Source organism: Haemorhous mexicanus, chromosome 1, assembly GCF_027477595.1.
Source record: "Haemorhous mexicanus isolate bHaeMex1 chromosome 1, bHaeMex1.pri, whole genome shotgun sequence".
Taxonomy (NCBI): Eukaryota; Metazoa; Chordata; class Aves; order Passeriformes; family Fringillidae; genus Haemorhous; species Haemorhous mexicanus.
Window position 1 is genome coordinate 65,047,382 of NC_082341.1, and position 21,672 is coordinate 65,069,053.

Genomic DNA, 21,672 nt, shown 5'->3' on the forward strand with positions numbered 1-21,672 from the left:
AGAATTTTATGATTCTCTGGTAAAACTATTCAGGTCAGTTTTTATATCTGGTGGAGTTTTGCTTTTTGGAGTTTTGTTTTTTACCTGAATACAGGATTTGTGGATTTTGGGTTTTTTTTACTTCTTGGTATGTATTCTCCATTACAGGATACTTCTATTTTAAAGTAGCAGTAACTACTTTAATACCTTTACACCTTTTTCTTTTTATTCTTCAGTAAGATGTTGGTGTGGTTTTTTTAATAGATGAAATATAGTTCTGTAAAACTATTCTGGGATGGTTATAATTCTGGCCTGTATTCCTCACTCTCAAACTCTGAGAGGAGTGCATGAGCTCCCCTACCCATTAACTTGAATTTTGATGTCTGTATGTCCAGCATGGGTGTTTCACCTTCATCACATCTTCGCACCTTTCTGACTTGGCACCCAGTTAGCACCACGGTCAGAGCTGTGGTTTGTGTGATGTGTTGTGTGTCTCAACCTTTGCAGAGCATGCCTCCATCTCAGGTGCACTGTGGTGGCTGTGCTGTGCCTGCAGGAAGCAGGGCCAGCAGCATGGCTGAGGAGAAGATTGTAAGTTTTGTACCAGTTTCTGTCTCGAGGCCTGGTGGTGGGCTTGAGGCACTCATGCTACTGCAGCAGGAAAAAGTATTTGTGAGGTGGAGATAACCACTTGTGACTGACTATAGGTTATGGTTGTAACAGTTGCTTGGCTGGCTTGCAAATGCATTCTGTCATTGGAACTAACACTGCTGGGGTTTGGTGTTCTGTTTTTGTTTTGTTTTGGCTTTTAATGTTTATATGTCACATGTCTTGTGGGGTGGGGGGAGAGGGGAGGCTGTAGTATTTACAGGGCACAAATGATCAAATAAAGGATGGGTTAGTGAGCCATGCTGTTGTCACTCTAATATACCTTGTATGTTACCTAGATTTTGTGACTATACCCCAGAGTAGATGGAATGATCCCATTTGGTGTAAGTAACCGTGCATTTAGGTGTGGGTACACTATAAAAGCTTATAATTGCCTGACATGGAAGTAATATGACTAAAATAAGATTGCCGCTCTTAATTAACCTGCAGTCTGTCTTCATCATAATTCAGGTGGAAATTGAGGTGGAGGGCTTTTGTTTTAATCTTCACTTGCTAAATCCTTTTCTCACTGCTGCTTCAACAAAAGGTGTATCATCATTTGTGCTGTATGATGGTTTTGGTTTTGGGGCTGTGGAACATGGCTGCAAATACTTGCTTTAATCAGAGCTTTAGATTTAAAATGCAGAACCTTCAAATTATTTCCTGTAAGTCCTATGGGACACTTTTCTGCAAAATTCTAGTGATGGGTTCTTCTATTCAACAGTTATCTTCATTTCTACCATATAGCCAAGCCATTAAAAAAACCTGTTCTGGATTTCTAATGCTGTTTTTAATGGTCAGTTGTTAGACCAAAATTTCCTGAGTGTTCTAGTGTATATATTTGAATTTTGGCCGCTGGGTTTGGGTGGCAGCTGTTTTATTCTTGATCATGTTAATTTTCCATAAGGTAGCTGATGTGGTGACTCACTGAGTCACTGATACAAATAGCATGAAGGTATTTGGAAGAAAAAAATCTTCTAGTGGGTTGAAAAAATATCCCTTGGAAAATAAATTGTTACAAAACTTTCCATAGCAACTTGAGGGCATTTCTAAACCTTTGAGTGAAAACAAAGTCCCACCCCATGCATGCCCTGAATTAACCCAGGCACTTGCCTGTGCTGCTTTCCACAGAAACACAGAAGCTTTCAGAGCTAGGAAAGGGCAACATCCTGCCACCAGGCTTCGCCAGAAGGGAACTAATTCACTGAACACTGTACACCTGCTGTAGCCAACAGGACCACAGAAAGAGGTGTTCTTTCAGTTCTCAGCTGCTTGACTCGTACTGACTACTCCCTTGTATCAACGCAGCTTTTTGTTTGGATGCATAGGAAGTCAGATCAAGGGAACTGGTCCACTCAGCTGATGGCTTGACTACCATGGAGTTTTTTATTTGGATCTAGTCCTCTGTCTGATGGCTTCTTAGACCCTTGAGGGTCCTGGGGAGACAGGCAAGAAGGAGCAGCTGCTAGTGGGGAGGAGGTTGACAAAGCTACTTTGTGTAGCCCAGACAGCCCTGGGTGTTATGTTTAGCAAGTGATGCTTCTGGGGGTTTTATTGCTTTTGGAAAGAAGCCTTTGTAGGATGTAGACTTCCCAGGCTGCCCCATTTTTCAGAGCTGCAGTGAGTCCTATATTTTAACTAGGCTGATGCATTCCAATATTCAAAACACATCTGCCAAAGGAAGGGGGGAAAAAAAGCAGTTAGCAAAAAATGTTTTTTATTCAGTTGGCCTTAAATAGAGCATTCAACCTGAAATTTCAGAGAGTACTTACATATTCTTGATATTGCAGCTGTATCAAAACAGCATGATATAGGGGCATGTTTTGTATATTATAGGAATACAGTGACCTATGTTAAGGTCAGATAAATGTTTTCATATGAAGTGTATTTAAGTACTGCCAGTAATTAACATGTTTAAGAGAGAGTTTGCTAAGAGGAAGACCTTCTAGCAGGCAATAAAAACTTAGGCACCTGTGGTGCAACCACTAGATAAGTATTACTGATTTTTAAATTAGTAAAATGAGAACTAACTTGTTGAGGTTACTTGAGAGGTGTAATTTAGGGATTTGAAAATGCAGATGCAAAGCAGGTGTGGGGAAGCTGCTCTGTGTTCTTGCTTATTTTGCTTCTTTACTGCTGGAACTTGTCTCATTAGTTCTTGCTGTTGTTGTCTTTTTGTTACCAGTTCTTAAATCTGCTTTTCATTGTAGTCATTCTGTTACATCCCAGGGAAGTTGCTGAAATTTCTTGACCAATATTTCAAAGATTTTATCTTTATTTATACCAATAGCCTGAGCTGTACAACGCACCTTCTTTCTTTTTTTTCCCCATCTCACATCCACAGAAATTTGAAAAACTCTGAAATTGCTTTGTTTCTGGAATTTCCCCATCAGGAAATTTAAAATGAGTTCTGAAAGGAAATATGTCTTGTCACACCAGGGGCATCTTTTTTTTTTTTTTTTTTTTTTGTCACAAGGTGGTGTCTCTTCACCTATTCACAGCATTCTTCACAGCCCATGTTCTAGTAAGAAGGCTGGTTCTCTGTAGCTTAGCTGTTGTACTTATGATGACAGATAACCCTGAAATGACACATGACTGATGTTGTGGTTACTTGTTTGGCCTTTCCTAATCACTCACCAATGTCTGTATGTCTGTAGAGCCATTTCTCAGTTACAGCCTCTTATCCAGTCTGATTCTGAACAGGGACACCACCAAGGTGGGGTTTTTTCAGTCAAATGAGGAATCTTGCAAGTTTCAAAGGAGGCGCAAAGAACTCTTACAAAAATACGTTTTGGTCTTAAGGGGACATTTAGCTAGTATTGACTAGAAATACTTTCTTAATTAAGTGTTTATTAGTTTGGAGTTCATATATAATCTTCAACTTTTTATAAAGTATATTTGATAAACTCTTAGTTTTTGATGTTAAAAAAAAAACCCAAACTATAAGGTTCAGCATAGAAAAAAACTTAGTTTTGCACAAATAAAAGTGGTAAAAGAGAAGAAGTAAGCAGAATGATTGCGAAAACATCCCTTAGAGATGAGCAGCTGGTATCCTGCAATATGCAAAAAAGATGTTTTGCATAAGGCTTTAGTGCTTGGAAGGCTATTCTCAGTCTCAATAAAGCAGGTATTAATTTTTTTGTTTACTTCTAAAAGAACTGTGGATTTCAGATGTAAGTAGCAAGGTTTTCAACAGTATAAATAATACTCAGTAGTCTTACATGACATTTTATAACACTATTGCTCCTCTTCAGAGAAATAAATAATTGTAAATGAAAGCCTTCGTCCAAATTCTGTATGAGAAATACTCTGGAAGAGTGCCATGAAAATTAGAAAGCAAAGGATTCCAAGCCTTTACTTGAGCAAATATTAATAATCTGAAATGTGGTTGGATTTGTCAGATAGACAAGTAGAGACATCCTGTTGAGATACTGATAGCTGTGCCAACAAAAAATTAATATTATTGAAAATCTTGAGTCACTTTAAGAGGCCATTCTGCATGGGTAATACTGAATTATATTTGCTATGAGTTTGCTACGAGTTTAAACATGGTAAGAATGGACCTGAGACCCTGTTACAGATGAGGGCTGTCTGACAAATGGGGAGAGCCTGGAATATCTGGAGCTGTTCAGCCTTAAGGAGACCAGTCACAGGGACATCTTATCAATATAATATACCTGATGAGCCAAGGCAGACTCTTCTCAGTAGTGTCCAGTGACAGGACATGAGGCAAATCAAAACACATGAGATTCCATCTGACCACAAGATGGAACAAGAAAACACTTTGTCTACTGTGAGGGGGGTCAAACACTGGAATGAGTTGTGCAGGAAGGTTGTAGAGATCTCAAAACCCACCCAACTGGACACTGTCTTGGACAACCTGCTCTGGCTGACCAAGCTTGAGCAGAGGGAGATTGGGCTAAATGACCTCAAGAGGTGCCTTCCAATCCAAACAATTCCGTGATTATTCTGACATGGGCAAACAGAGCAAATCTGTTTCCTGTCTGGGCATTGGAAGTTTTGTTATACCAAGTTATTTGAGCAGTCTTGGCTACTTTGAAGTGAGGAAACATTTTCAAGAGGATGTTTAAACTAATGTGTTGGTACTCTGTGGTCATCTGGTTAATTGTTCTGCTTTTCCTTTTACATTGGTGAATCACAGCAGGTGTCTGAAAGCATCCAGGGACCTCAGGTATCACACAGGATCTGCCTTGATCAGAATTTGAAATCTTTGATGCAGATAAAGGAACTGAGAAACAATGGGTGCTACAGTTTATTTAAAGGACTTCAGCAGTTTTCATTTTTCATAAAATACAATTATTTCCAGTAGAAATTTCCTGTAAACTAATCATTTTTACTATATATGTGTGTATATACATATACCTATGTTTATACCTGCATATATATGTGTAAATGAAGACATATATGTATATAATGAAGGAAGGTACTTAAAAAAGCATCCATGTAGAGTCCTGCCTGCAGTATTATATTTTGGGGGAGCAGCCCTACCATGTTGCTAGAGTCTTTCTCAGATTCATCTTTACAGACTGAAGTCTTCAGCTTCAGATGGACTCTGTGAAAGCCACATATGTGGTCTGGTCATGGTGCATCCCCACACATCACCAAGGGGAAATTCAGGGAGGCACCTCCAAATACTGCTAGGGTGATTAGTGTCACTTATTTCCCTCCAAACATGTACATGTCTGTATACAAATGCTTCCTTGAAGATTTGCTGTAGTATTTGATCTTTTTGTTTGTTTATTCAAATATCCTGAACATATTCAGATGTGATAGCCAGGGGTAAGCAAAATTATTTAGCCTCGCTGATATCAGCATAATAGAAGATCCCCCTGTACAAAGTTTTTAGTAATCGCACAGTTTTCAATAACCTGTATTGCAGCAGGGACTCTTTAAGGCCTTTACCATTCATATTTATGTTTATCTTCTTAGCTAATGAATTTACTCTATAAAATATCTTCAATAGATTTAATTAGTCTAAATAATGGGGAAAAAAGTTTGTGTATGAAAATATGTAACATTCCTTTTATTGGTTTATATTTTCTGAACTGTTTAGAATTTATTTTCTAAAAATTGAATAGCTCAGTGTAGATAGGATACGTTCCCAGCAGCTCTTTTCAATGGTGTCTTCCATTCTTCAGAATAAAGACTATTAAAGGTGCATATTTCTCCATGCTCAGAAAGTAAAAAAATCAAGGAGGGTTAGTTTATTTTGGAAACCTCACTGTCACAGGTTCCTAATCCTAATTCCTCTTCTCATTTGCAGGACTCTGAAGAGGAAGACAGTGAGTTGGAGGCCATTAATAAGAAACTGATAAGTCCACAAAGTTTTCAAAATTTCCGGCCTTATGTACCAGAGGAGTTTGCTGACTTCAGTATTTACAATGCTAGCCTGGAGAACAGGGAGTGGTTTTCCTCTAAATCAGACTTCATGAGCTCACGTGTTCTTGAGAAAGAGGTGTCCCGCAGCCCCACCACTAGCAGCATCACTAGTGGCTACTTTTCCCACAGTGCCTCTAATGCCACCCTGTCTGACATGCTTGTTCCCTGTAGTGATAGCACAGACCAGCTAGCCAGTCACTCCAAGGAGCTGGACTCTGCTGATCCCTTGGGATCATCCCTTGCACATGATTTAAGATCTTCCTTAAACAAGGAATGTCGAGAGTCAGAAAAGGAATTAGCAAGAGAGAAGTTACCTGTGATACCACTGAAAGAAAACAGTGCCTTAACAGAGCAAGTACCACTGTCATTCAGTGCCACTGACAGAGACTCTCAGCAGTTACCCAGAGCTGGGTCCCTCTCAGCTCTAAGTTCCTTGGATGGGAAAAAGACCATCGAATTTTCAGCACACGAGGTGACAGTTGAGCACACGACAGACATTCTGGAAGATCACTCCTTTACTGAGTTCATGGGCGTTGAAGATGGGAAGGACTTTGACCATTCAACAGCTCCACAGTCGTGTTCCCTTCTGTCCTCTAACGGAGCGAGTGCCTCGGAGTCACCCCGAGGCCCTGGCAAGGGGCAGAGCCCATGCACAGGCCAGCAGAGCTCTGCAGCAGCAGCAGGTGACAGCTGGCTTGCAGATGCTGAGGAAAGCCCTTGTTGTTCTGGACTGGTGAAAGACACTTCAGAGCCTGAGACTTATCCGGACACTTCCATGGACGATTTTATTCCGAAGGACCACTTGGATGGTTCTGACTGTGAAGAAGGTGCTTCTGCAGATCCAGCCCACGTCTTGCCGAGCTGGGTGGCCGTGGGCGAGCAAGTTTGTGTTGGAAGTAATAAGATGGGCACGGTGAGATACGTTGGAACGGTGGATTTTTCAGCTGGAATCTGGGTTGGAGTTGAACTCAATGTTCAGCTGGGTAAGACTAAATGTGTTCTGGGTTATCTATGCAGCTAGTGTGACCAATTTTTAAAGCCACAGTACAATCATTCCGTCCAGTTCAGTCCTGGGAAGTACCTCCAGTTTCATGAAGCTTGGTATTTAATACACCCAATTATCAGCTTTCTGGTTATAGGGATGCTCTAATCCACTTTTAACTGTCTGAAAGCCCTGCTTTTGCATGTTGTGGTAATTCCCTGTTGGTACCCATCTGTTTTCATAGGTCAGAGAAACAAGCAAAACCTTAAGTTGGCACATTATTTTTAAATCAGTGTGTACACATTCCTGAACAGTATTAACAGTGTGCATCACTTGTCAGATAGGTTTGCTGTCAGTGACTTTTAGAGATTTATTGTTGTTTTCCAGTGGGGAAAGATGAATTCCAGAGCACAGGTTTTCTGTAACTTCAGAGGGGTCACAAAAAATCAGTGCTCTGCAAGTGTTAAGAAACTTCTATAGAAATGCTGCAGGTCATTTAAAAAAATGTTTTTAGTAGTTTAATAGGTAACATCACTTAAGCCAGAAGTTTGTCTCCAGCTAAATTTTAAGCTTTGCAAGCAATTGGTTTTGAGCACACTTTATTTTGCAAAATGAACACATGCTTTTTAAACTGTCAGTTAACAAAGCAACATTTTCTAAAATCATCTTTTTGGTCACATTTTAAGCCCTGCTTTCCAAGTTTTGTTCTCCCTAGTGTATGGCAAGCAACTGGCTCTGTCACTCAGCAGGAACAATCTTGACTATTTGACAGATAACCAAGCTATTCACACTTCAGTGCCTCAATTGTATGTGCTAATGGCAGCACCAGCATTTAATCTTGTGCATTTCTTTCCGTTGAAGGGAAGCACGATGGAATTGTGAAAGGCAGAGAGTACTTCCACTGCAAACCACGGCATGGTGTTTTCGTTCGTCCCGGGCGCCTCAGCAAAGCACCAGCTCCCGCAAGGAAATGGAGTAGCACTTCCCGGTCTCAGGCATCTTCCACTTCAGAGAAACGGAAGAGTTCTGTGCTTCAAGGCTCATCAGCCACTCCCAAGACAGGAGGAGACTTCCTCTGCCATTCAGGAGATGCAGCGGCTTCTGCTTTTTCTAGGAAACAGGAAAACAGGAAATCTTGGATTAACTAAACCGCAGTATTTTTGCACTTACTACACGCATCACTGTGTAGAAAACTCTACGGATTTTTGAAGCTATTGTACATTTTAACCTGTCCATATGGAATGTGTATTCTTTAGAGTCCTTGACTTAATGCTCTAATTTTTTATAAATAATATATATATTATATATATATGAATGTGTATCTATAGTTTGTCTGCCAGTGGGCAGATACGGCTGCACACTAAAACACAGTTAAAGCTGATTGTAGATAACTGAGGTACTGGACTATTTGTTACGCAACAACTTGGGAGATATATTTTAAACAACAAAAGATATTTTATTGAGGAAAAACCAGGATGTGAATCCATATTCTTTAAAAAAACCCAACCGCTGTTCTTAATTACCAAAGAACTTGTTTTAGACTGACATATTTGCTGTTTATATCTTTCTATTGTAAATGTTTTAACTGGTAACTTGGTGCCATGTTCCTTTCAGTCACTGGGCACCGTGCAGCCTTCCATGTTTAAGCACACTGAAATATTCAACTGCTTCATATGTTTTGTCTTCCTTGAGGCCTGCCACTGTGCTGACTTGGCATGGGAATGACTGACGATGCCTGAAGCTATGAGTCTGGCATTTCACATGCTAGCAAAAGCCAGCCGGGCAGTTTGACTGCAGATACAGTATTACTGCAAGGGTGTGAGAGGACAACATTCTGGGTTTTTTTAGGGGGTTTTGGGTTTTTTGGGTGTGGGGTGGGGAGAAATGGGAAATAAAGAAGCAGTAAATGGATCATGACTGCAAACTTTGCACTTGTTACTTGCTGGTTTATTATCAAGATGAAATAGAACCTGCTAAAGTAATTTTAATCTGTAAAGTTTATTTTAATAATGGGAATGATGGAGGGATTTATGTCTGGTGCTCATGAATTCCTAAGAAGGTTGTTCCACATGTAGATACTGTAGATGCCTGTACAAGCGTTCTGGATATTTGTAAAGCAACATGGTAAAAAATGAGTGAAGTGAATGGCCTGCTGTATCTTTTCTTTGTTCCTTAGCAAGTGAATGATTGAGATACCTGGGACCTTACTGAAAAGCTGCTGTTCTTTCTTTGATTGTTGTGTACAGTAAGCGGACTCTCGTATTTTACTATTTACTGTAAAGAACTGTAATTTATATACTGCCATACTGTATTTAATTGGTGCAGACCTGTTGTGTGTTAGAATACAGACTGTTTACGTGGGATTTAAAAAAAAAACGTTTTCCTTGTGTTTGGTGCAATTAGGCTTTATGCTCAAAGAGGGAGCTGTTTCTAGCTGGTGCTGCTCAGATGCAAAGGACTTGGTAAAAATGCTGAAGGATAGTGTGGTTGGAGTGCACGACTACATGGTATGAACCCATCTTACCACTGAGCCTCAGAGGAGAATAGCAGCCCCTGTGGATACACATTCTTCACCTTCTGCTTTCCCCATCCCTCTGAGAAGAGGGAGCAAAGCCAGGAAGCTCCTGCCAGAGAGCAGAATCCTGTGGGTCAAGGGGAAATGGGACAAATTCCTGGAAGACAGACAAGAGTGGATCATTGCTAAATATATAAAGGCCTCAGCTGCTGGCAGCTGGGAGGGCAATGTGCTGGAGGAGGCAGTGAAAGGAAGGGCTGTGAAGTGCAGTGCACTTGCCCTTGCCATGGCTTTTGTCCCTTCTAAGACAGGATTCTTAAGTGTCAATTGATTTTGAAATATGTACCTTGTAGAACAGTTCATGCTTCTGGTGTCCACAGTGAGTTGCTCCCACTGCATTAATGACACTGCTGCTGGAGGAAACTACTGTAATAGAAAAAGATTTTATGCAGAATTCTTTTATTTCACACAGATGATTGTGGAACCCTGCCAGGTATCAATGCCAAACACCCCAGTGTCTTGAAGTTAAGTTTAGATGTCACTTTAAACTTTTTAAAAACATTTTAGGAAGTTTGCTTACACATTGGCATTAACATATTTGTCCAGGACCAGTACAAACAATTTTGGAGATAAATGCGGCCATTTTCTTATGGCACACATTCAGTAGTTACACCAGGTTAGCATCAGCCAGCATCAGCTGGGCTCTACATTGTTTCAGACCACTGAGAATACAGAATGCATGATTGATTGCTTCAGAAACACTGGGATAATTGTGCTCTTGGAGTAGGCAATCTGTATATACTAAAGAGACCAAAGGAAGCCAACCTTTTGTCCTTCTGTGCCCATTTCACATAACCTATGCCATTGTGAGTTCTGTTGTTATTAAAAGACCTGTACTTTTGCAAACCTTGCACATTAACATGCCCTGCCCTGGGCTGATGTAAAGTTAGAAGGAGCACAGCTAACGGGTGCAATGATTTGATAGGAAGATGAAAGCTCTTTGGTTGATGTGCTCCTCCAAACTCTAATGCATAAACAGAACCTTTTTTTTTTTCCTGTTAGCAATGTTAGACTAGGAATTTGCTGTCTTGAACTTTGGATTCAAAGTAAAAGAAAATTGTGGTGATAGAAAAATAAGCAATTCGCAGTTGCGCTTTTTAATTTTTACTAGCAGCTGCCTAGTAAGCATAGTGTACAGTCTGTAGCAAGATCTCAATTTAAGAAAACCAAACACCAATCATGATACTGAATAATGTTATGCAGAGCCAATCCCTCATTCAAGAAACCTGCCATCCTGTTTGTTTTCCCAGTCTGCACAGAATTAATGGATTTTGATATCAGGGTCATTAGAATGCTAAGTAAGATCACGCTGGCATTCACCTTGTTTTCTGAGTGTAGGATGTGCTGTTTTTTCGAGCACGCTTGCCTTTATGGAGACACGGAGCGCTCAGGGAACAGCTGTGACAGCCCAGCAAGCACCAGCACAAGCGTTTAGTCGGCACCACTGACTAACAACAACATTGCCCCACCAAAGACTTCCTTCGAGTTTGCAGCTGGAGGCAGAGTGCGAAGTGCTGGTACTCTGTAAACAATAACAAGTGCCATGGAGCAGTGTAAAGAGGGAAAGGTCGGCTGCCAGCCCCTGGGAGCAGCTCTGGCTGTTCCCTCCCCTGCCCTCAGGTGAACTCGCTCAGGTAACTCGTCTGTGCCTACTGGAGTGGGAGACAGGAGCTGCCCCCGGGGCTGGACAGGCTGCTGGTGGACTTGAAAGAGCACGGTGGAACTTGCTTCTCAGCCCTCTTTGGGTACATGTTTTGGGGGCCTCTTCATCTGCTTAGCCGGTAATTTACGGAATCCAAAGGGAGGGGGGAAAATGTGTCAAAATCTCTGACTGAAAGGGACCTTAATGACTTAAGTTGTTGGGAAAGGCTGGAGAGGAGGCGGCTGGATGAGACCAGGCGCTGCCTTCTTTATGCAGCAAAGCATGCTAAAAACAGCTTTTATCATTTAAAAAAAAAAAAAAAAGTATGCCGTCCAAGTGCAGCGGAGTTTTCATCCGTGAACGCGTAAACTGCGAACACCCGAGGGTGGACCGCAGAGAGGGATGACGCTGGAAAGCCATCCAGCTTTCCTGACCTACTTGCGTCTCATTGCCTCATTCCAGCTGATACGTGCGCGCTCCAGCACGGCGCAGGGACAGCGCAGCGCCGGGAAGCGGCTCGCGGCTGCCTCCAGTGCATCCATCCACGCATCCGTGCCGCCTTAACCCCGCGGCCCCTTCCCCGCGGGAGGGCGGAGCGGCGCAGCGCGGGGCGGGACGTGAGGCACCGCACGGCTCGGCCTCAGCCTCGCCCGCCGCCGCCCGCGGTGAGTCGCAGCGGGCGGGCCGCGAACTCGCGGCCCCGGGTCTGGCGTGAGGGCCCGGCAGCCGCGAGGGCGGGGGGGCGGGCGGAGCCCCGGCCTGAGGGCCCGGCGGTCGCCGCCTCCCCCTCGCCGAGGCTCCGCCCGTCCGCGCTGTCCCCTTCGCCCTTCTGCGGGCCGGCAGAGGCACGTAGGCTCGCAGCCTCCGTCCCTTGCTTTTCCCCCTTCTTCTTAAAATGCCAGCGGGCAGGCGGGTCCTGGGAGCTGCCTCGGGTTAAGAGCGCAGTTCGGAAGCGTCGCGTAAGTTGAGTGTCGGCCGAAAGCGCAAACTCTGGAGCGGGGCTGATCTCCCCGGTTCTGAACAAAAGCGGTGATCCCGGCCCCAGGGTCTCGGGTCGGGGATGATTCCGTGTTCTGCAGGTGCAGGAGGAAGCCGTGAGGACCGCTCGCACCGGCTTCTTTAGGGAGAGCCCCTCACAGGAAGCGGGCAGAAAATGCGCATCCTGGCTGGGCCGCTGATATTTGATTTATTTCTCCCCAGGTGAAACACTTCCGAGGGATCCTGATGTGTCTCTTTCAATCTGCCGCTAGAAGGTTGGTTTCCCAAGTGCATTGCGGACTTAAGGCCTCGTCCTCAACTAAACAGAAGTTTTGCTTGGAAATGGCCCGTCCCAGTTCAAGTAAGACGTGTATTTGTTTGCTTTAGCACCCCGGACAGGTTTTTAAGGTGGATTTGAAGTGCTAGAAGGTTTTGTGTGCTAGGTGAAATCCATGGCTTAATTAAAAATGTTTAAAACAGTGTGAGGTTGCTTTATTTGTCCCCCAGAATAGTAAAATTACCTTTCTGTGTCTGTATTCTGTAGAGTTCCAAAAACCCTTGCAGTCAGCATGGTTACAACATAAACACGTTTTTAATGTTTATAGTTTATGCACATAAGTATGCACTGGTTAATTGCATTTCCCTTTCATAATGCTAATGAGTAATAAAACTAATTCCTCATTTCTTTGTGCAAGACTGGGCCTTGAGCATTTCTAACAGTTCAGGAGCTGGGTAACCCCAGGAGCCCTGTTCAGGCTAGCAGTAAAGGCTGACCTCTTTTCACTTGTTTGAGGGTATTTTGGTTTTGTTTTTCAATTTGAGAATGTGCCTTAACTTGAAAACTGTACACGGGTACTATAGCGACCCCCTAATGTCGGGCAGCTGAGGCAAACTTGCTTTTTCTGTTGCCTTGAGCATCAGCATTTGGCTGCTGCCAGAGACCTGGCTGGGAGGGCTTTTGGCCTGAGGTTTACATGTTCAGGGCTTGTGAGGTTTGGTTTGCAGCAGCAGGTGGGGCATCAGAGTCTCTGCCTAGTCCTGTGGCTCTGTGCTGTGGGTCTTGGGACCTCTCCAGTGGCTCTTTCTCGCTACAGGAACTTCCCTGACTTTGGGTGGGCTTTTGTGTGTGTGTTGTGGGGAGGGAGTAGTTTTGGTTTTTTATTTGAAAGACCACCTGGTAAATTGTGAGGATTAGGGTTGTGGTGAGCAGCTCAAAGCTCACCTGGAGCCTTCTCACTCATGGGATATTGTAGGAGCCTGTACTGAGGCCAGTGTTGTTTAACACCTTCTTTAATGACCTGGACAATGGACCAGAGTGTATCCTTGGCAAGTTTCCATAGAATACAAAGCTGGGAAGAGTGGTTGATACTCCAGAGGGTCCTGCCCCTGGGAATAAATAGCCCCAGGCACTAGGACAGGCTGGGGTGACCAGCTGAGCAGGAGTGTCCCTGGGGATCTGGTGGGCACCACGTTAGCCAATGATGCGCCTTTGTGGCAATGAAGGCTCCAGGGCATCTTCTCAATGCCCAAAAACACCTCATGGTGTTTGTCAGCTGTGAGGGTGGTCAAACAATGGATTGAACTGTGCAGGAAGGTTATGGAGTCTCTATCCATGGAGATATCAAAAGCTACCCCACAGGACACTGTCCAGGGCAGTCTGTTTTGACTTACCCTGCTTAAGCAGAGGGGGTTGAACAAGACAATCTCCAGAGGTCTGTTACCAACCTCAGCCATTTTGTGATTCTAACCTGTGTTGCTTTAAAAGTCATATCTGAGGTAAACTGCAAGAGATATTATTTTTGTCTGTCTATAGCTAACCTGTTCCTGTTTAATCTTGTCTTGACTCACATAAAAAGGCAAAGGAAATTTTCCATCTTTTTTCCAAACTACTATGCAGTGAAGAATGGTGGTAAATAACACATTAAAAAATATAAAATGTGAGTTGCAAACCTGGAAAACAGGAAAAATGCCTCAAAAGAAAGCGCATTTTCCCAAATTACCTTAATTTTGAAGGGGATACTTTGTGGGGAAAAATCTTCAAACAAAAACAACAACAAAACAAACGTATTTTTTTTCATCTCAGGATCTTAAGTAACAATTAGGAAGCAAACTGTTCCTGGGTGGTGGTGCCAACAGTTGTTATTGGGGTAGCATCCAGTGTAGGGGTTTTAGTTAAAGGCTCTGCCTTTCCAGTATTGATTATAATCATGTTTAGCACATTTTGCCCTAGTGAGCCTGCTCAGACACATATTTTGAGGATCTCCAGGAACTGCCCTTTAAATTCCAACATACAGAAGCTCAGGAGCCAGTAGGTGTTCTGAAGTTAAAGTCATGGGAAGTGTGTTTGGAAGCCATTTCTGGATGCATAAGTGTGGCCTCTGAGGTGAGGGTGTGAGTGCCTGAACAGCTCCTTGTTTTCTGCCCTGGCACAGACATGGCTGATTTCCGAGAGGTGTTTGCCAAGGCCAAGCACATTGCCATCATCACCGGAGCCGGGGTCAGTGCCGAGAGCGGCGTCCCCACCTTCAGAGGGGCTGGAGGCTTCTGGAGAAAGTGGCAAGCCCAGGTAGGTACTGGCGGCCTGTGCCTGCGCAGCTGTGCCTCTCTGTCCGTCACACAGGTGAGCATGGAGCATCAGGAACAGTTGGAGGAAGAGGGTGGAAGTTCTCCCATGGCAATGCAGCAGGGACACAGCTCTCCCTGCAGCTGCCTCCGCAGCTCTTCTCCGTGCCCTTGGGGATCTGCTTCTGTCCTTTAGTTTATCCGTTGCTTGGGAAAAACAACATTCTTGTGCGCAGCTCTGGGTCTTTCTACCATCCTTGTTTTCCTGCAGTTCAGCTGTTTGCTCATCTTTTGACACCCTCACTGTTTTCCTGCTGTGTGAGGCCTTTCCTGGTTTACACTCTTTAGTGTTTAAAACAAACCAAAATACCAAAGGAAGAACTGACGATAGAGACTGGTTGTTTTCTTTTAATATTGGTGTCTCATAACACCCTTTAAAAATTCTTTAGGACTTGTTTTATTTTGGGGCAGGTTCTTTAATTCTCCCACAGGCTGTTTCTCTTGCTGGAATGATCTTGCCAGCACTGGGAGCCACAGGGGTGGGAGAGGAGGTGGGAGCAGACACTGGGAGTACAGCTGAAAGCATCAACAATGTGAGCTCTGTGGGGGCCTTATGAGTCTCATCCTGCTGGTGCTGCAGGTGTTTCAGCATCTGTTCTGCTGTCAGTACCTGCCACCCCAAATGCTGTAATCACACCTGCTTTCTTGGTGGTTTTTAATTACAGCATTCCTGAAAGATCTGATGAAGCTTAAAAAGTGTCAGAGACATGAATTTTTGAAACTGGTTTGACTCTAAAGATGAGTTTTTTGCTTTCAGTGACCATCAATTGAAATAAAGCATGTGTGTGTATAAATGTTTGGTCCTGCTGCATCAGAAACTTGCATTCAGTTTCTGTGTCAACAGAATTGTGCACTGAGGTGCTGGACTGACCTGCACCTCCTTTTTGAGAAAGAGAAAGCAAGATTAAAGTTAGTGTGAAAAGCAGCTTCAATTTTACCTGCATACAAAATACAAGACATTAGACTTTGGTTTTGACAATGGGTGTAATTTGGCTTGTGTTACACTTAAAGCAGAAAATAAATTTCTAGCAAAGGAAATACATTCACATGATGCTGAGTTTTATTTATGACTGTCATGGAAAAGAGAGTTGTGGGTGCCAAAAAAAAGGTGTGCATTGGAGTATTTCATCTTGCTTTGTGCTAAGCTCCTAATAATTTGGTAGGGCAGCAGAGTACGGTTGGAGTGTAGTGTAAACACATGTACGACACCATTTCTGTATGTTATTTCCGCTTTTGATCTGACACTTTGACTTGTCACCCTTGTAAGGGTTGTGGAACAATATTCTTATCAACTGCATTTGGTTGTAGAGAATCTGCTTTTGATGACCTAGTGATGCAGGCAGTATAAATGCAGAGATATATAAATGGAGCGGTATAAATGGCAGAGATGCTGCAGGCTTCATCTGGGGAAGGGATTCTTTTGTTGTAGGATGACCTGTTAAATCTTTTGCAGGAGCTGGCTACTCCAGGGGCTTTTGCACGAAACCCTTCCCGCGTGTGGGAATTCTACCACTACCGGCGGGAAGTGATGCTGAGCAAACATCCCAATCCAGCCCACATTGCCATTGCAGAGTGCGAGAAGCGTCTCAGCAAGCAAGGAAGGAGCGTTGTGGTCATCACTCAGAACATTGATGAGCTGCACAGGAAGGCAGGCACCAAGCACCTCTTAGAAATCCACGGTAAGAGTTGGCTCACATGTCTGCCACACACTAGGAAACCTGGGGTGGGGAGCGGGAAGAAGGGAAAGCGGGATAAGTACAGAGAGCAAAGATTTTTGTCTCTAAAATTACAATAATTTGCATAAAGTTATTTACAATAACACCTTGTTCTCTTTTGGAAGTTGTTGCAGGTACTTCGTAGTCTCTCTTTATTCCTCACATTTAGGATCACAGAATCTCATGTTTCTGTTTTTTGTGGATTCTGACAGTACACAGGAAATGGTTCTCCTTTCTTGCTTGCACAGTTTTCCACAGATCCACTTGAATTCATGTTACTGTCACACCTGAATGATTTCACTTAGAAAAGGGGAAAAGAATCCTCAAGGATTCCATTGTGTGGTAGGGGTGGTGTCAGACTGCTGCTAATAAAGGGTGTATTGGCAAGCCTGGCCTCACCAGCCCTGGTGCTTTCCCTCTGTCCTGTTCTCACTTGTGCACTTCTTGGCTACAGGAGGACAAAGGGACTGGAAACAATTGAGATTCCCTTACCTTTCTTTCCTGCAGCCAGTGGCCCTCCCCCTCTCTTCCCTGTAGTCAGTGGCATTCCTTACTCCCACAAAGTGCCAGAGGAGCACATGGCAGGTGCAGCACCCTGGGGGTCAGCAGGGGTTTGAGATCTGAGGAAATGTACAGGTGTGGAGAGAAAGAGGGTGTGGAAGCCCTTCTCCATCCCTGGAGGTGACCTCACTCATTTCTCCGCTCCTCAGGCCCTGCCGCAGGGTCGAAGTCTCCCAGGACAATGACCCACCCCGCTCCTCCAGCACTGTGATACTTTTTAACTCAAGTATCACTAAAGGTGCAAATGGGATTTCCCACCACCACTTTTGTGCTTTGGACACAGGAAACCTGAAACCTGTGCTAGCTGTTATGCAGTTATGGACCCAATGATGAAGCCTTGGCAACAGTTTAATTTTGGTTATTTGTATTCCTTACAAAATGGACAGAATTTTTAGCTCTTGGCTATACTGCACATCTCGACAGCATGTTTGTAATGCTATAGAAGTTTTGGGGGTGGAGTTATGCATCAAACAAAATGGTGTTGACCAGCATTTTTTTTTTTAAAGAAAATGTTTCTCATGTAAGAGGAAAAGCAATAAACAGAAATCATCTCCGTCAGTGATATTTTAAATTATGGTTTTCCTGCAAAATATGTTTTGGGACTGTGTATTACTCATGTGCTGAAGCAGAACAAGGTGGCACAGTGGGACTGTCTTTGCTGTTGCGTTCCTGTAGTAAGTTACCTGCAAGGCACAGCCTTCAAGGTCTGTAAATAAAAGCTGCCCAGGATAAACACATCCACTTGCTTGCACAGCCACACCTCAGAGCCATTGCTTCATCCCCGATGTTTCCTCTTCATGTGTTCCAGGTAGCTTATTTAAAACTCGGTGCACCAGCTGTGGAAACGTAGCTGCGAATTACAAGAGCCCAATCTGCCCCGCGTTGGCTGGGAAGGGGTAATTCATTCTTTCTTTCACCATTAAAAAAGGAAGTGAGCAAGGGAGTGGGCCAGGCATATACTCAATGATTGTTTAGGATTTTTTTACCTTTACATTTCACCAGACCTTTAGATAGTTACATAAATAGTTGTTGTGCCTTTGACAGTCTCGGCCAGCTTATTACATTGCTCAGCTTCAGGATAAATCTGGACAAATTCCTGCCTGCTTCATGTATGGTATTTTAGGATTGTAGTAGGTGTTCAAGTTGGCTGAAGTTGCAGATTCTTTGATTGGAGGGTGTGCTTTAGAGAATATGAAGGTTTTTAGAGAATGTTAAGTTTTTATTAATATATAAAGTACCTTTTTGTACAGCTGGACATGTATTTCCATTTTGTAACTACAGGGCTCCAGATCCTGACACAGAAGATGCTGCCATTCCAGTTGAAGACCTTCCTCAGTACGTATGGACCACTTTGTTGGGCTGTTACCGCTTCATGCTTTTTCAAAGCTTCATGTTACTGTTCATGTTGTTTTGGAAGGACATTCCACAGGAGACAAAGAACTTTGTGTAGAGGGATAGGATATAAGAAAATATAGTGTAAAAAATAATGCTACCCCTAAGGAGTTGCAGCTGGGCCAATTATCAAAGATTAGGAACAGGCCTGCCTTTAACAGGCCACAGCTGTAACCCACGAGAAGAAGAGTGCTATAAAAGAGTGGGTTGGCGTGTTGAGAAGGGAACTGGAGTCAGTTGGCTGCTTTGTGAAGACGAAAGAGTCAGTGCTCTGAGGAGTAGCCCACGGGAAACACCAAGAAGGTGTGAAACTTTTGCGATGGGAGGTAACAGTATGGAACCCCTGCAATAAGATGACAACAACTCTGGAACTTTGCCCCAGGAAATTGAGTCTAAAGTTACAGAGGCATCAGACAAAGGAGTGTGTAGAAGTTACCATGGTGCTAAAGGCATCCCACCTTTGCGTACTTCAGCACCAAGATGAAACGTGGCCAAATTCCTGGGGTTTGTACTAAGTGAGGTAGTAGGAGAATTGCAGCAAGAAAGTAGTGCTACAGCAGTAAATGTTTTGTTACTTTGGAGGTGTCACCTACTGTTTTTCTAGATTACTGTGGTGGGGTCCCCTCACAGGCACAGAATGTGCCACAATGCTTTTTTACACTGCCTGAAGCTTTGCCTTAGCTAGTTGCAAATGGAAAAAGCCACCACATTTTTCATCTGATTCCTAAGGAAAAAGAGGCTAACACAATGCTTCTGCCTTTTGGGTCATTTTTTCCTTAAAACCCTGTCAGCCAGTTTGTTAAAGCTGATGGAGGCTGTTTTAACTCTCATGTATTTCAGGATCTGAGTAAGGGGAAGACACAATTAGGTATCTGTGCTGAACATCTGTTCAGCATCCCCTTCCTTGGGATCATGCAGCACGTGCGTAGCATGGAATGAGCTGCCTTCTGTCCAGCATGTGGTAGAGGAGGGTGTGGGGAGGGCTGTGAAGGAGGAGAGAGGATGATGGCAGGTAAGACCTGCCCAGTGAGAATGAGCTTCTTTGCCGCTCTGCAGCCTGAAGTGCTGCTGACCTGTCCCTTTGTGGTGCCTGAGCAGGTGTGAGGAGGACGGCTGCAACGGGCTCCTGCGGCCCCACGTGGTGTGGTTTGGCGAAGCCCTGGATCCCAGCGTGCTCACGGCAGTGGAGAAGGAGCTGGATATTTGTGACCTCTGCTTAGTTGTGAGTGGCGCTTTCCTTACCTGTCCTCTGAACCAGCAGGGAGGCCACACTAGGGATGTGGCAACTCCTGGGTGAAGCAGATGCAGCCATGCTTCCCTGAGGGAACTAAAAGCCCCAGAGGGACTCTCGGGTGTCCAGTGCAAAACATTAAAAGACCTTTCAGTTTGAAAATGTACACAGCCTACTCAGAAGTCAACAGATACACAGGGGTTAGAGATTAGACAATGCTGTTTGGCTGTTGAATTTTATTCCCCTCTACTTTGCTCTGGTGAGACCCCACCTGGAATACTGTGGACAGTTCTGGTGCCCCCAGCATAAGGACATGGAACTGTTGGAGCAAGTCCAGAGGAGAGCCACAGTGTTGATAAGGGCACTGGAGCACCTTCCCTGTGAAGGGAGGCTGAGAGAGTGGGGCTGTTCAGCCAGGAGAAGGGAAGGCTCTTGAGAGACCTTAGAGCAGCCTTCCAGTACTGAAAGAGACCTGCAAGGAGGCCAGAGGGGGATTCTTCATCAGGAACAAGGGGTGATGGCTATTAACTGAAAGAGAGTGGCTTTAGATTACATACAGGAAGAAATTCTTTACTGTGAGGGTGGTGAGGCACTGGAGCAGGTTGCCCAGAGAAGCTGTGGGTGCCCCATCCCTGGAAGCATTCAAGGCCAGGTGTGATAGGCCTCTGAGCAACCTGAGCTAGTAGAAGGTGTCCCTACCCATGGCAGAGGAGCTGGAACAAGATGATCTTTTTTAAGGTCTCTTCCAATCTAAACCATTCTATCGTTTTAATTTCTCAAATAGTAAAAAATACAATTTTTTTGTACAGTTTGAAAAGGAAGTAAGTTATAATGTGCTGCTTTTTTGCAAGGTGGTTTACATGCCACGTAGGTTCCAGATCCCTAACCAAAACACTTGCTTAGACTGTCGTCTTCCATTTACAGGATCATCTAAAGTAACAGATGGAGCGTTTTGTTGGGTTTTTATTTTTCCTGGAAGACAAAGTGTGCCATTTTGTTTCTGGGATTTTTTTTCCATCTACACTTAAAAATGGGTTTCTTTGGGCTGCATCAGAGAAACAATTCCTGATTGCTGTGCTAAGTTAAATAGCTACATCTGCAGTGACACTAGTCAGACACTAATTCGGTTTCATTTCTGTAGGCATCTCCTAGGCTTCAGTGCCCGTGCAGTTGTGGGAATGGCCCTCACCTCAGGGCTGGGTTGGTCTGGTCTGAGTGCTGTCCTACATTCTTGTGACTCCTGTCCCACTGCCTGCAGGTCGGGACCTCGTCCGTGGTGTATCCTGCGGCCATGTTCGCCCCGCAGGTCTCGGCCAGAGGAGTCCCAGTCGCGGAGTTCAACATGGAAACCACTCCTGCCACCAACAGGTTCAGGTAACGCTGCTGAGGCAACAGCCTTCAGTCTCCTCCTTCCTGCCCTGCTTTGGTCCAGCTGCCGAAACGCTGGGTTTAGACAAATACGGTCAAGTTTTCCCCCCGGCCTTATGAAATATTAAGCTTCTGTTAATAAGTAAGAAAAGAATTCTTCCATAGTGGAATTTTCACTGAAGACACAAACCGTATTATTTAAAGGGTGAGGCTGAAGTCTGTCCCTATGCTCCACAAGGCCTAAACCTCTCTTTCCTCCTGTTTCCTCCCTCCTTCCCGTCCCCCTGCCAGACTCGCCGGGTAAAGCCGCGGGATGCGCTGGTGCCTGCCCGCGCCCTAAACCTGCTGCTTCCTTCCAGGTTCCACTTCCCGGGCCCCTGCGGGACCACGCTGCCGCCGGCGCTGGCGCGACACGAGACAGAGATCATCTCCTGAGCCCTGGGATCACCCCCGGAGTGCCGGGAGCGGCCCGGGCCGGCGGGACGCAGCGCGGGGCGGGCGGGCCGGAGGCGGCGGCGGGACTCGTCCCCACGGCAATAAAGGCGGGGCGGCGGGGCCACCTCCGATGTGCTGTGTCTG

At 44.5% G+C, this 21,672-nt stretch overlaps 2 protein-coding genes across 5 annotated transcripts in view; both read left to right on the forward strand.

Moving 5' to 3' along the window:
• KIF13A (kinesin family member 13A) overlaps window positions 1–9,154 on the forward strand; it is a 104,499-nt gene extending 95,345 nt beyond the window's left edge. For 2 of the 3 annotated variants that reach the window (XM_059851604.1, XM_059851613.1), the window contains 2 exons: window positions 5,912–7,010; window positions 7,871–9,154. In XM_059851604.1, coding sequence (XP_059707587.1) covers window positions 5,912–7,010; window positions 7,871–8,157 — 1,386 coding nt within the window. In that variant the 3' untranslated portion in view covers window positions 8,158–9,154. Of the gene's footprint in view, window positions 1–486; window positions 571–5,911; window positions 7,011–7,870 lie in introns of all 3 variants that reach the window. The other variant, XM_059851622.1, reaches the window with a different exon arrangement.
• A 2,716-nt stretch (window positions 9,155–11,870) lies between these two features.
• SIRT5 (sirtuin 5) lies at window positions 11,871–21,659 on the forward strand. Of its 2 annotated transcripts, none has more exons than XM_059851698.1 (9): window positions 11,871–11,891; window positions 12,427–12,565; window positions 14,637–14,770; window positions 16,280–16,505; window positions 17,911–17,998; window positions 18,384–18,437; window positions 19,593–19,716; window positions 20,984–21,099; window positions 21,453–21,659. In XM_059851698.1, the coding sequence occupies exons 2-9, from the start codon at window positions 12,451–12,453 to the stop codon at window positions 21,526–21,528; spliced, it is 933 nt and encodes a 310-aa protein (XP_059707681.1). In that variant the 5' UTR covers window positions 11,871–11,891; window positions 12,427–12,450; the 3' UTR covers window positions 21,529–21,659. The 2 variants fall into 2 exon arrangements, with proteins under 2 accessions (XP_059707681.1, XP_059707670.1); XM_059851687.1 differs by lacking the exon at window positions 11,871–11,891 and adding an exon at window positions 12,010–12,185.
• Window positions 21,660–21,672: the final 13 nt, after the last annotated feature.